Below are 13,057 nucleotides of genomic sequence, written 5' to 3'. Positions count from 1 at the left end.
CACAGTGCTGAGCTCTGCTGCTGCATCTCCAGCAGAATGTGTGAATAAACATTTCCATTGCAAACCCTGCTCCAGGAGTGAGGCTGGCTGAGGTCTGAGTCATCCATCACTGTGGATTTCAAGGTACAAGTAACACAGGAGAACAAATAGAATTTGTAGAGACAGAGGATGAGGGGGAACAGGGTCAGCTCAAGCCTGGTTTTGAAGCTTTGGTATTTCTGCAGCTGTTGAAGCAGCTTTTCTTTGTTGTCACTACTGTAGCTGTGCAGAGGTGTGGGACTACAAGGGAAGCATTTCAGCAGCTCTATCTCCCTGTCATTAATTTGGGAAGGCAGGAGGAAGTTAAGCACATCATGTTCACAGCATGTGAAACAAAGCAAAGGCTGCTGGGCCCCTCCATTCAATTCAGATTTATTACCATATAGATTGTTCCACAACTTAATCAGGGATCCCACTGGCACAGCTGATGAACAGGTCATGGTGGTTAAGGACTCTCCTTGGGAAGTGACTTTGGGAGCAGATGAGCTCTATGTGCCTGATAAAACAGATTTGGGTAGAGCAGCAGCCTGGCCATCCCCAGCTGCTGGGATTAGAGCAGGGACTCCATGCCAGGTGTTCCCAGCACACCCAGAATGGGCTGCAGCAGAAGTGTTTACCTGTGAGGAGCAGCAGGAAGAAGGAGCTAACAATAATTTTATCAGTTTAGCTTTTTGGCCCAGATGATTCCTAAGGAGTAAGTTCCTTTTTAATGATTCTTTACAGCAGTTACTGACTCTGATTAAAAAAGCAAATTTTAGTTTGTTCAGTGCAAGCACAGCTGATCCTGGGACAAGGTCTGTAGGTGCAGTCACGTGTTTTTATGTGGCCCTAAGGAATGTCAGTCCCATCAGCCTCACATGCCTGGAAGTGTTTTAGCAAGAGAGAAGTGAAATACAGCAGCAGGGCCATTGCTGGTGACAGCTTGTGTGGATTTAGTTTTGTTTTGTTTCCAGGTCCAGAATCCAGTATAAGCCAAGGATCAGTTTCCAGCTGGCAGATCCATGGCCTTTGGTGGCCCTAGGAGTGGACTGCCAAAAGCCCACCATCCCAGGCTGCAAAACAGCCTTGTTAATGGCCTTGGACCTCTAAGTGAGCCAGAAAGAGAGGTTCTTTTCATTTATTTTCAGTTTAGGAAGACTAAACCAGAACTCCAACTCCTGTGCTATAGTTTATCAATTATAATAATAATAGTAGTAATAATCATCATCATAAAAAAATAATCTGGGCAGAAATGCCTCCAGTCTTAAGAAGATCCTGCACCTGGATAAAATGCTGACACTCAAGGGAAGCTCAAGGTGGGCTGAGCTGCAGGAAAACACAGCAGTGACTGTACTTCTGCTCTGTACAACACAGAACACTGCTCAGGGGGAAAGCTGAATACACATGACAGACAGCATTGTGTGCTGAGTCAGTGCAAGTACAACAGCTGCCAATTTGCATCCTTGCAGAGCAGCCAGGATGGCTCTTCCCAACAGAGAACACCACTGACAGCAGCCTGACAGTGTTATTGCAACAGATCACTCCACCCTGAGTGACACAGACTCTCCTCCCTCCATTCAGGTGCACAGACTGACCTGGAACAACCTCTGCCAAGCTCTGGTAAGGCACAGCCTTGCCCAGACATGCTGATTGCACTTAACCCAGTTCTACTGAAAACTGGCTTGAGAGCTGTGCAAATACACTCCAGGTTCCTGAAGTGGCCAGAGACAAAACCATGCTGGGAAGAGAGGAAAACCATGCTGGTGCTCTACAATTCTTAGTGTGTGACTGTGAAAAGGTAAAAAAATAGAAGCAAAGTATTTAACAAGGAGACATGATTCTGCTTTTTTAATTTCAGAGGTCAGAGCAAAGAAACTATCAGTGACCTAGTCAAAAAAAAAACCAACATCAAACCCTAAAAAGGCCACCTCACTTCAGCCTTACGTGGAAAACACTGTTGCAGCTTTTGAGCTTCCAGAGGGACCCTCCCTGATATATTAACCTTTCCTAATAGAGGGCAGGGAGACTGAAGAATTTGGCACAACCATTCTCAAACAACCAAAAATTAGTCTCCAGCACTCAAGAGCTTTTCTGTAACACACCATTAGCAAGTATTTAGTGTACAGCAAACACAGGGAATGGTTTGGAGGTTCCCTGGCAGGGAAACAGAGCTGTCCCCCAAAGAGAAAACCTGATTATCTTCACTCCTTTTTTCCTAAAAACTAAGCACAGGCTGCTGGGGCTCAGTTGAACACCCTTAGTCACAGATATCCAGAATCCAGAATATCACCTGGGCAGCCTAGAGTAGGTTCAGTCTGTGTCACATTTTGGGACTTCCTCCAGGGCTGGGCACACGGAGAGATGATTGCACCAGGCAATAATTGCATCCTCACCCCATGGAAGGTTTGCAAAGTGCTGGGAGGAGATAACCCACAAGCCTTTTATTTTGAATTTACCAGAGGCAAGGCAGGGCTGGGCACTGCTGTGCTCTCCCTGGGATCCAGGGGCAGGAAATTCTCCTGCTGCTGCACTTTGCAGCACTACCAGAAAAGATCCATTCTGAGCTACGAACAGCAAACTTTGCCAGCCAGGGATTTTGGTCTTTGTGTCCCTCCCCCTTAAGACAAAGCCAGTTTTCACATTAAATATTAAAACATTTGCACCTGACCTGCACGTGAAGCGCTCGAGTCACTGCTGAGTGACTGGAATGTAGCTGACAGTTTATACCTGGAATTATTCTTTGGCTCTTTTACAGTTATACCCAGAAAACACACCACACCCTGGTTCTGTTCCTATACCACCACTGCCTCAAATCCCAATCCACGGGTCTCAGACACCGTGCAGTGCTGGAGAAGAAGGAGGGTCCCGGTTTGCTACTGAGGATACACTTCAGAGTAGAGCAGTCCCTCGGCTGAAATGGCATCCCCGAGCCCCACGGTCCGCACGGGATCCTTGCACACCAGCACGGGGGTGAAGTGGAAGGAGATGCCTTCCCTGTGCCACTGCACCACGGGCTCGTCTGGATTGAGGGAGATTTTGGACGGTGTCTCCGTGTGGGAGGTGACAAACTCCAGGGGAGCTTTGAGGAAGACCTTGCTGGTGTCGATGGTGTCGGTGGCACAGGCCTGGGTGCCGGCAGCCCTGGCCCCGGCCGCCACCGCCGCCGCCTGGTTGCCCCAGTGGCCGTCCACGGTGACCAGGATGTGGTAGGCCAGCGTGTGGAAGTGGATCCGGGTGAGGTCCGAGGCCCGCTCCGCAGTCCTGCCGTGCTCCTTCAGGATCCAGAAGAGGATGTCGCTGACCACCCCCACGTCGGGAACGCCGCTCCAGGAGGCCAGGGAGGCGTGGGGACCAGAGGCAGACTGGGTGAGGAACAGCAGCTCCTGCTCGTTCAGCCCGATGGAGTTCACCAGGGGAAAGACCTGCTAACAGAAACAGGGAACGGCGGGTTTGCCTTCAGGAGCTGAGTCACACCTGGGACTCCTTTTGCACTACCCTGCTGCTGGCTCAGCAGAAGCAGCACCCAGTCACTGCTCTTCCACAAGCTGGCAAGAATTACTTAGCCAAGAAAATATTCCATTTGGTGCAATTAATTTTCCAGACACACACTTTGACAGGAAAGAACAACAACACATAAGCTCCACATAAAACATAACACTGAGATCAGAGCTGTGTCAAGCTAAACAAGAGACCACCAGGAAAGAAATTCTGCAAAGAAATTGAGAGATATTTTAAAATTATAAACTCAGCTCAAATTCATTCCTCAATTCATCTTCCAATGTATAGTTTTGATTTCTATATTCATGCACTAGTGTGTGCAGTGTGATACTGAATCTGATCAAAAGAGCACATCCTTTCATTTTCCTTACCTGATGCACAATGTTGCTCATAAAATCCTGATCAGTCATACTGGCCAGCTCCAGGTGTATGGGAATGTCAGTTGGGATATCGGAGATGGAGGCCACAGCCTACAGGAAAAAGGAAAAAACAACCTGAGAACACATATTTATTAAGGAACAGAAGAAGAAAAAGTGTTGTGACTCAAGATACACATCCTTTAATCTCCCTGTGTGTGGATATAAACATTTCAATGGGATGTCTGACCTGTGTACGTACTGCTAAGGAGAGGAAATAAAACATCTTCTAGTTTGCAGAATCCCAGGGCAGGAAAACTATCTAGCCTTAATCTGCTCCCAGCTCAGAACCTTTCTTAATGGATTACTTCCAAAAACCTCACAAATCAGCTGCAGAAAAGCTGATCCACGTGCCAATGCCTTGCATCAGGACAAGCCCTCAGCTGTAAAACAGGTGGCACAAGACAGATGCTCTTTCAAAAATGCAGATGTTGGTTATAACCTGGATCATCTCAGTGTCCAGCATAGAAAAGGCCTGGTTTAGTTGCAGTGTTACATGATTAGACTTCAGCCACTCCTGCAGCTCCCACTCTCATTCTGGCATTCAGTACTGAGATCTGTGGGAGCTCCAAAGGAAGGCACAGCCTTCCTACACCTTCAGACCTAGGAAAACAAGGCCTTGCCATGAAACACCTGGAGGAGAACTGAAGGAACTCCAGGGATTCAGTGTCTCACCTCCATGAGTCGCCTCTGTCGCATCTCCTTGCTCTGCCCTTCCATCATGTGAAGTCCTGAAAGCACTACCAGGTCAGGCTGGAACTCATCCAGGCTGGACACAAACACTTCCAGCATGTTCAGGGCGCCGTTGGACAGGTCGTGGGAGAAGATGAAGCGGTTGGCAGCGGGTGCCCTCACTCGGCCCCACTGCTCACCTGGGGTGGAGCAAACAGGACCAAGTGTGTGTGAACTGCTTTATTCCTGGGCAAGATCACAAATTCAACGGGTTCCATCAGCAGCAAGAAAAGGCATTTTAGCTTTTAGAACTGTTTTAACCTTCATTACATGAAGGTTACCCTGAGTTTCATCAGTGGTTACCAGTGGCTCATTACTGAAGGTTACCAGTTTCATCAGATTTAATGTGGTTAAATCTCTATTTTCAGGGAGTATTTTAGTGTTTATGGAGGTTCAGAATGACACCCTTCAAGCTGTGCACTGATCTTAGTGATGTTCAGGGGTACCACTGAACACCTGCTCCGTTGTACCTGCTTGATATTCCAAGATAAGATGGAATTCATCTCTTTCCTGCATGGATTCAGGCGGCACAACAACATTGTCATCAAGCAGTTCATGGAGTTTGGGACCAACTGGGCCACAAAGGAGGATCTAGAAAACAAGGAAAAACAAAGTTTCTCTTGCCATAGCTCTTGCCAAAATTTAAGCATTTCCTACTCAACTGATTTTAAAAACTTAATAATTCAATTTTTAAAAATCAGCTTGGAAGTCCAGCCATATGTTCCACCAGCAGAACCTAAGAAATAACTACCAGATCCCCAAAACCTACACAGAAGTAACATGAGACAAGCAAATTAAAGAACACAAGCAAATGGCATGAGATGTTTGCAACATGTGTGTACCTTCAGGTCTGGGTTTGTTGCAAGCTTCTGCCCGATGAGAGCAGCATTTCCTCCCACGTAAAGCTGTAAAACAAACAGAGCTGGGTGTGGGCATCCCCTTGCTTTGGGACCTTTAAACACATTTAGTCCTCAGCACAGGCTGGAAATTTTGGCTTTTTAGAACAAGGTTCAGCAGTACCTAAGTTACTAAAGTTTATTGGGGCTGAAGGCAAAATGATCCTATAATTCTCTCAACAAGTTGAGCATTCTTTATTTTTATAATCTTAATAGTCATCTTCAGGTAACAGCCCTGTAAAAATCAATTAATTCCCAATACTGACAGCACTGTAAAAACCAACTCATTCAGAACATAAACAGCCCTTACTCCTGGGCAACCTCTCTGTGGCTAAAGCCCTGTGGGTTTTTAGCAAGGCTGACAAGGAATCATTTAAAAACTGCAGCAATTCTTCCTCCAGTCTGAGGTTGAGGTGAAAACTGCTGCCTGTGCCCATGTGAAATGAAAGGAACTGTGGAAGGTCAAACTTTCCAGTTCAAACTCTGATTTGAGCTTGAAAAGCAGTGAATATGGGCTGCCCTGAGGGTCACAGGTGCTCAGAGGAGGCCATGGAGAAGATCCAAGGGCTGCCCTGGAGCCAGGCTGGGAGAGCTGGGGATGCTCACCTGGACAAGAGAAGGCTCCAAGGAGACCTCAGAGCTCCTGCCAGTGCCTAAAGGGGCTCCAGGAGAGCTGGAGAGGGACTGGGGGCAAGGGATGGAGGGACAGGACACAGGGAATGGCTTCCCACTGCCACAGGGCAGGGATGGATGGGGTATTGGGAAGGAATTCGTCCCTTTGAGGTGGTGAGGCCCTGGCACAGGTTGCCCAGAGCAGCTGTGGTCACCCCTGGATCCCAAGGGGAGGTTGGACAGGGCTTGGAGCACCCTGGGCTAGTGGAAGGTGTCCCTGCCCATGGCAGGGGCTGGCACTGGATGGGCTCTGAGGTCCCTTCCAACCCACACCACTCCTGGCTTCTCTCACAGAATACAGGCCATACAGCTAAAAATCAGGCAACTCCTCACTCCCAGCCTCTTTCACATCCTCAGCCCCATCTGGCTCCCAAGAGACATTTTTAACATTTCAGTTTGGGAATGTCAGCAGGGGAGACACCATTTAAACCCCCCTCATTTGCAGCGGGGGCAGAATCCCAGGGAAAACAATTAACACAACTCAAGCTACACCACAAGCTTCTTCCTCAATGATTTGTTCTCTAGAGGGAGAATGAAAGTCAGCAGTGACGAGGAAGTAAGAAAGAGGAGGCTCTCTCCTGGGTGCAGACCCACCTGTGCTGCAGGGTGCTCCGAGGCCGTGCGGGCAATGTCCTGGAAGGCCTCGGCATCGCTGAAGAAGCGCTCGGCAGCCGCCCCTCTCTCCATGAAGTGGGCAAAAGCCTCCTTCAGGTCCTGCCCAGAGTTCAGGACTGCATGGTTCTTCCCATCACTGGGCTCCAGGCCCAGAGCTTCCAGCAGCTTCACCCCAGACAGAACCACGTCCACACAGGCGTTGACGCTGGGAGAGAGAAAGAAAAGGTGTCTTGGGAAAAGCAGGCAGATCTCAGGGCACCTGGGAGGGCAGTGAGGTCACATCCCTGACTCTGCACGGGGAGAACAACCAGCCAAAGGGAAAAAAGACACAGGAATTTCCTGAAATTCTCTCCTAAAGCTTTCTCTGCTTGACTGGCTTTTATTGTGCCCAGGGAGAGATTTCTAACTTTCTGCTGCATGAAAGCAAGGAAAGCTGTGTGGTCCAAAGGTGGTGAGTATGTTACAATACAGGTTCTACTTCATTTCCTGCCTTGGGCTGGCTTAAAAAGAACAGGAATAGTAACAGTAGCATTTTAAATTCTTAGAAGCTTTTAAAAGCTTCTAATACCCATGTATTTTGGGTTTAAAATGTGCATGTGATTCAAAACAAAACTGAAAGCGTTTAAGTCAGCTAGATCAGCCTCTGGAGTTTCAATTCCTAATAATACCCAACCCACACACAACTCCCCACACAGGCTGGCTCTGTTTACAGAAAGTCAAGAGAGCAATTTGTCAGTTGAAATATTTGAAAACGGCAGTTTCCAAAGAATCATCTCAACCTTACAGAAATAACATGCAGTGGAAACAGGAGAAAAATCCTGCAATTGTAAGGGAGGGATAAGAACCATTCCAGCAGATCCAGGCTTTTTGGAAAGTCTGACTTCCAGTCCTCATGTCTCATTAATTTCATCATAGTCTAATTCAGACTAGAGGACAGGAGACTTTCTGGCTGGAACCAGAACCCCAGAAGACAATTTAGAAACACTTGCTCTTGTCTCACTCTGTGGTTTCAGACTGATAACAACAAATAGGAAATACTTCCTGAGATAACACCAGCAACTGCACAGAGACGAAATTTAAACATCTTCTGTAGCTGCTGTCAAGTGTATTTCTGTTCCTCTGTCCCACATTTCATTGACAGGGATCCAAACCATCTATCAAAGTTGTGCAGGATCCCTGACTTTCTCCACATCTCCCCCCACAACAGTCCAAGGGCCAGTTCCTGCTCCCTGTCAGTGTGGAGTGCTCAGCACTCAGCATTCCCTTGGCAGTGACCTCTCAGGAGTCAGATTTGGCTGCAACAACAACAAAAAAGCTGCATCACACAAAATAAAGGACATGAAAAACCCTGAGGCTTCCTATTCCACAATTTTTTGTCAGAGACTTCTGACAAAAAATCCTCTGGATGTGCATCACCTGCTACACCAAGGACAAAGAAATTCCCTAGCATTGCAGAGAAAAGGAACCATAAATTCAGCAGCATTTTAGCCCCATATTTATGTTTTAATGAATCATTACAGATCCAAGGGGATAAAACTAAGCCATATTCCTCTGCTAACACAGAGCTACACAGCCATGAAAGTGGATAACTCCTTCCAACATCCAAAGGATGAATATTCCAGTCAAAGTCAAGTTACCTGCCATGTCCATATATTTAAAAGAAAGTAAGTCAAGTGCTAAATATAAGATCAATGTGACATTCCTGAACTTTCCCCTTGTTCTCTTCCCAGTTTAAAAAGAGAAAGGGTGTTGAATTTCCCTGAGCTCAACATCCATTGCCTTCCCTGTCCCTTCCCTCCTTATCTCTCTCCAGCTGTGTCTGGACTCAGTTACCTCTTCTCAAAGAAAGGCTTCAGTCCTTTCTCCACTTTATAACTTGTCTCTCTCTATTGCCAGCCTGTGCTGGATGGACCAGCAGCTCCAACTGACCCTAACCCCAACCCTCAGACTGTACACAAAGTTGTTTTACAGACATTTAAGCTAGGAATATCTCTGGAGAAGGGCTCCAACAGGGCCAGAGCCTGGTTTAAATCTCCACCCCAGGGGTGTTGTGGATCACTGATCCCCTCAGCCAACGTCCAGCTCCGACTGAGAAGCACTGTGGGAGGTGCTGCACTCACATCCAGTTATTTTTCATGGAATCATAAAATGGTTTGGGTTGGAAGGTACCTTCAAGTCATGTGGCTCCATCCCCTGTCACGGGCAGGGACACCTTCCACTATCCCAGGGTGCTCTGAGCCCTGTCCAGCCTCACCTCGGATGCTGCCAGGGATCCAGGGGCAGCCACAGCTGCTCTGGGCACCCTGTGCCAGGATCTCACCACCCTCAGAAGGAAGAATTCCTTCCCAGTATCTCACCTAATCCTGTCCTCTGGCAGTGGGAAACCACTGCCCCTTGTCCCCAGTCCCTCTCCAGCTCTCTTGGAGCCCCTTCAGGCCCTGGCAGGGGCTCTGAGGATTCCCTGGAGCCTTCTCTTGTCCAGGTGAGCAGCCCCAGCTCTCCCAGCCTGGCTCCAGAGCAGAGGGGCTCCACCCTCAGAGCATCTCCGTGGCCTCCTCTGGACTTGCTACAGCAACTCCACGTCCTGATGTAGGGAACTCCGGAGCTGGAAGCAGCTCTGCAGGTGAGGTCTCACCTAGGCGGTGCAGATACATCCCAGGTACGGGATACATCCCCAAGCACGCCGGGGCGGCAGCACATCCCTACCCGCACGTTCCCTACCCGCACACGTGGACACCGGGACGCGCATCCCGGCCCAGGCGCGCTCCCCGCGCGCTCCCGCACCTACCCGACGGCGACGCGCGCCCAGCCGCGCGCAGGGCGGACAATGGCCGCCTGCCAGGCCGCCACCGTGCGCGCCTCCAGAGAGCGGGCGCGGCGCAGCGTCCCCAGCAGCGAGGCCGAGAGCTGCCGCAGGGCCGCGGGGGGCAGCTCGGGGCCCAGCACGCACAGGTAGCCCAGCGCCAGGGCCAGCAGGCCCACGCACACCGACCGCTGCCACATCGCGCCGGGCGCGCTCCGCTGCTCCTCCTCCTCCCCCGCTGCCGCGGCTGAGGCGGGGCGCCGCCGGCGGGGGCCTCGTTACGCCGCCTCCGTAGCGCCCCGCCCCCGCCGGCCGGCGGATGGCGTAAACCTCTTCGGGAATCCTGGCGCGCCGCTCCTCCTGCGTAATCTGCGTGCGGTCCGGCCATGCGGTTGCGCCACCTGCGTAAATCGGTATGGGAATAGCTCTTCCTCTGCGAAACTTGCGTGCGGCCCAGCAATGCCTCTACGTCACCTGCGTAACTCGGCACGAGAATAGCGTAGGCGGCAGCCGGCGGCGCGTCGTGAGGGGAGATGGCCGGACAGAGGCTCCCTCACGGCACCGCCAGGCCGACGCCTCCGGGAACGGGTCGGGCCGAGGCAACCGGGCCCCCAGGCAGCTGGGATGTGAAGCCTGCGGTGAGCACTGGCCCGGTGCTGGGGCCTTTAGTAACGCTGAGCTGATGCCTGCACCCTCCTATGTACGTGGTACTGCTGCGCCATCCCCTCCCCGGGGCTCCTCCTCACGGTGCCGTTAGTTCTTTGTTCCTCAGCACCTTTGTGGGTCTGTGCTGTATTTCCACTCTGGCCCAACAGCGCAGTGTCTGCAGTCCCACAGCTCCTCTGCCTTGCCTCACACCAAAGTTTCTCTAAAGGCTCACATCCATCAACCCAGTCACTGTCTGAAGCTAATAACCAACTCTAATATACTTTTTTTTTTTTTTTTTTTTGTGGAAAAGTTCCTGGTCTCGCCCTCTTCCGTGCCTTCCCCAGGGTGCGGTGGCCTCATTAGACCTGCCCAGGCCCCTGAGGGCATCGTGCTGGGAGCAGGCCTGGGAGCACCCTTTGCTGCCTGGTGCAGCCATCACAGAGATGCTCTAGTGAGCAAGAAGGGAGGTTTCCCTTTCTAATGAAAGGGAGTTTTTCTGGGCTTCTTTAGAAATCGCAGGAACGTTCACTCAGAGACTTCTGACAAAATTTGCAAGAGTTTGACAACTGTGTGCCACAACGCGTTGGCTGAGGCAGCCGATAATTTCCTTACTCAGTTCTGTGTTGTGATTGTCATCTCCTCAGACTCTGACAAAGCAAGCAGCAAAGGAGATGGATTAATGCAAAGCTTTTTTGCTGATTTTTCTTTCTTTTTAGGATGGTATTTTTCCAGCAGCCCTGTTGTAGATTCATGTCTGGCCCTCATGGCTCGTTGGCTGCCCATCAGGTTCCCTTTCTTCCTAGGCATCGCCATAAAGGATTTCCTCTTTTATTTATGTATTCTCTTCCACTGAAATTATTCCTCAGAGCTTTGAGGGTGCACAGATGGGCAGGCCAGGTGGAGGCTGGAATTGCTGGTGAAGGAGAGAGTGAGAACCTCCTCACCTGACAGCTGATGGTGACCAGGGGCATGACTGGGATTGTGAGCCTACAGGGAAATGTAATGATCTTAAAGAACAGAATTGTGAAAACAAACTAGAGGCCTTTCTGCCTTCCCTATTTTTCAACAGATCCTTCAAGCAGTTCTTTATCCTTGAATACCTTCCTGCCATAGCAGCCCTTCACAGAGTGATCATCTTTTCCTCTCAGACCCTGTTCAGCCCACTAGAGTTGCTTGGTTAATGTGTAACCCCCCTTTTCTTTTGCTCATGTGGTCTTTGGGTTTTGTCAGTAGCTTTTTCATTTGAACAGATTTAATCATTTCCCCTTCGGTGCTTTTCTGGCTGATGTTTGATCTGTGTGTGTTTATGAAATCTCGCTGGTTTCACACTCCCTGGGGGAGAGGCCTGTGAGGCTCTCATGGTTACAAACAGCCTTCCAGCCCAGGAAGGCAGAGACAACAGAGTACATACCTGCCCCAAAACCCTGCTGCAATGAGGGCTTCACCTGTGGGACATGGGGTATTTATAGCCTTGTCACAGAACATCATAATTAGATGTGCCCATGGGGCAGCCTCAACCCAGAGCGTTGTCACTGCTCAGGGACCCCATTATTAGTCCCATGTCAGGGTGTGGCTGGGAGCAGCAATCTGACACAGCAATACTTTGGGGAATTAAGGCACAATTCACAACTGGGGTGATTAGTTTGTCACGTGGTGCTGATGCAGTTGTTGCCCTGAAGACTAAAGTTTGGGTTTTTTTACTACAGGTGCAGTTTCCACATCAACACAGTGGATGCTGCTGAGGAGGAGCCATCTCAGTTTGATCTTTGTAAAGTGCTGGTGCTCAGCCTCCATGGACAGTTCTGGCAGTGCACTTGAATAAAGCTGCAAAGGTAATTGTATGATTCATTTTACAATCTGCCAACAAAAATAAGAGGTTTATAAAAAGACAAGTTCTCTCAGAGAACCTGTTCAGTTAAAGAGCTAAACACCCATTTCTTGGTCAACATTTATTTTTTAAGCCAATGGAGATCTAGATTTGTCTCAAACAGCAAAATTAGAGGTGAAACTGTTGGCTGAGAACTGAAGTCCAGCTCCTTATTGCCTGCCCTTGAGCCACCCCATGAATTCCAGTTAGAGGTAACAGAGAGGGACACAGGGCTGCTGGATTCATATGAGCTAACTCAGACTGAATAAAAAGTATTGATTAAATACCTGTTTAATTATGGAAATAGCAAGCTGATTGCCTCTGGGTCACTGCTGTGTGTCATTTCAAAGAGTTGAAACTGATCTCAATGAATTTTCACTGGGTTACTTTTATTAAAAGCATGGGATGAGAAGAGTAAGAGTTAAAAGGGTTTTTTAGAATGAAAAGAGTTAAAATTTAATGTCAACAGTTTTCCTTTGTTTCTTTTCCCTGGTGTTATGAAGTCCTTGTACAAGAAATCTTTTTATTGGCAGCTTTTTGGTGTAAGCTGCTTGCGACTTGGGGGGAGTGGTAGAAGGACAGTGGTTTTAATCAGTGTTCAGTTATTGGAAATGGAACTTGTTCCCTTTAGGAAAAAAATAAAATAAGAGAAAAGGTGAGGGGAAAAAAGAGAAAAGGTGGAACCCCCCCCCCCCCCTTTTTTCTGCAGGAAGCAGACAAAGTGTGTGATTTTTGCCTGTTTGAAGATTAGCTCTGGAGACTTGCACAGTGGCACCTGTTCTCAGGCCACTCAGAACTGACAGACCTGTCTGTGTGAGCTTCTGACCTCACCGAATTTGCTTTTCAGTCCATGGGCTTGGTTTGGAGAAATGAGAGTTTGCCAGACCCTCGT

The 13,057-nt window shown here is 49.2% G+C and overlaps 1 protein-coding gene across 2 annotated transcripts; it reads right to left on the bottom strand.

Moving 5' to 3' along the window:
- Positions 1 to 1,847: 1,847 nt before the first annotated feature.
- ADPGK (ADP dependent glucokinase) lies at positions 1,848 to 9,884 on the bottom strand. Of its 2 annotated transcripts, none has more exons than XM_084213882.1 (7): positions 9,636 to 9,884; positions 6,827 to 7,052; positions 5,507 to 5,569; positions 5,135 to 5,255; positions 4,608 to 4,804; positions 3,888 to 3,986; positions 1,848 to 3,443 (listed from the first exon to the last, which is right to left on the bottom strand). In XM_084213882.1, exons 1-7 carry the CDS (start codon positions 9,848 to 9,850, stop codon positions 2,892 to 2,894), a joined length of 1,473 nt encoding a protein of 490 aa, XP_084070008.1. In that variant the 5' UTR covers positions 9,851 to 9,884; the 3' UTR covers positions 1,848 to 2,891. The 2 variants fall into 2 exon arrangements, with proteins under 2 accessions (XP_084070008.1, XP_084070009.1); XM_084213883.1 differs by having other exon boundaries at positions 1,848 to 3,440.
- Between the last annotated feature and the right edge of the window lie 3,173 nt (positions 9,885 to 13,057).

The sequence above is a fragment of the Fringilla coelebs genome (assembly GCF_963513975.1).
Source record: "Fringilla coelebs genome assembly, chromosome: 12".
Taxonomy (NCBI): domain Eukaryota; kingdom Metazoa; phylum Chordata; class Aves; order Passeriformes; family Fringillidae; genus Fringilla; species Fringilla coelebs.
This window is presented reverse-complemented; position numbering and strand designations above follow the sequence as displayed.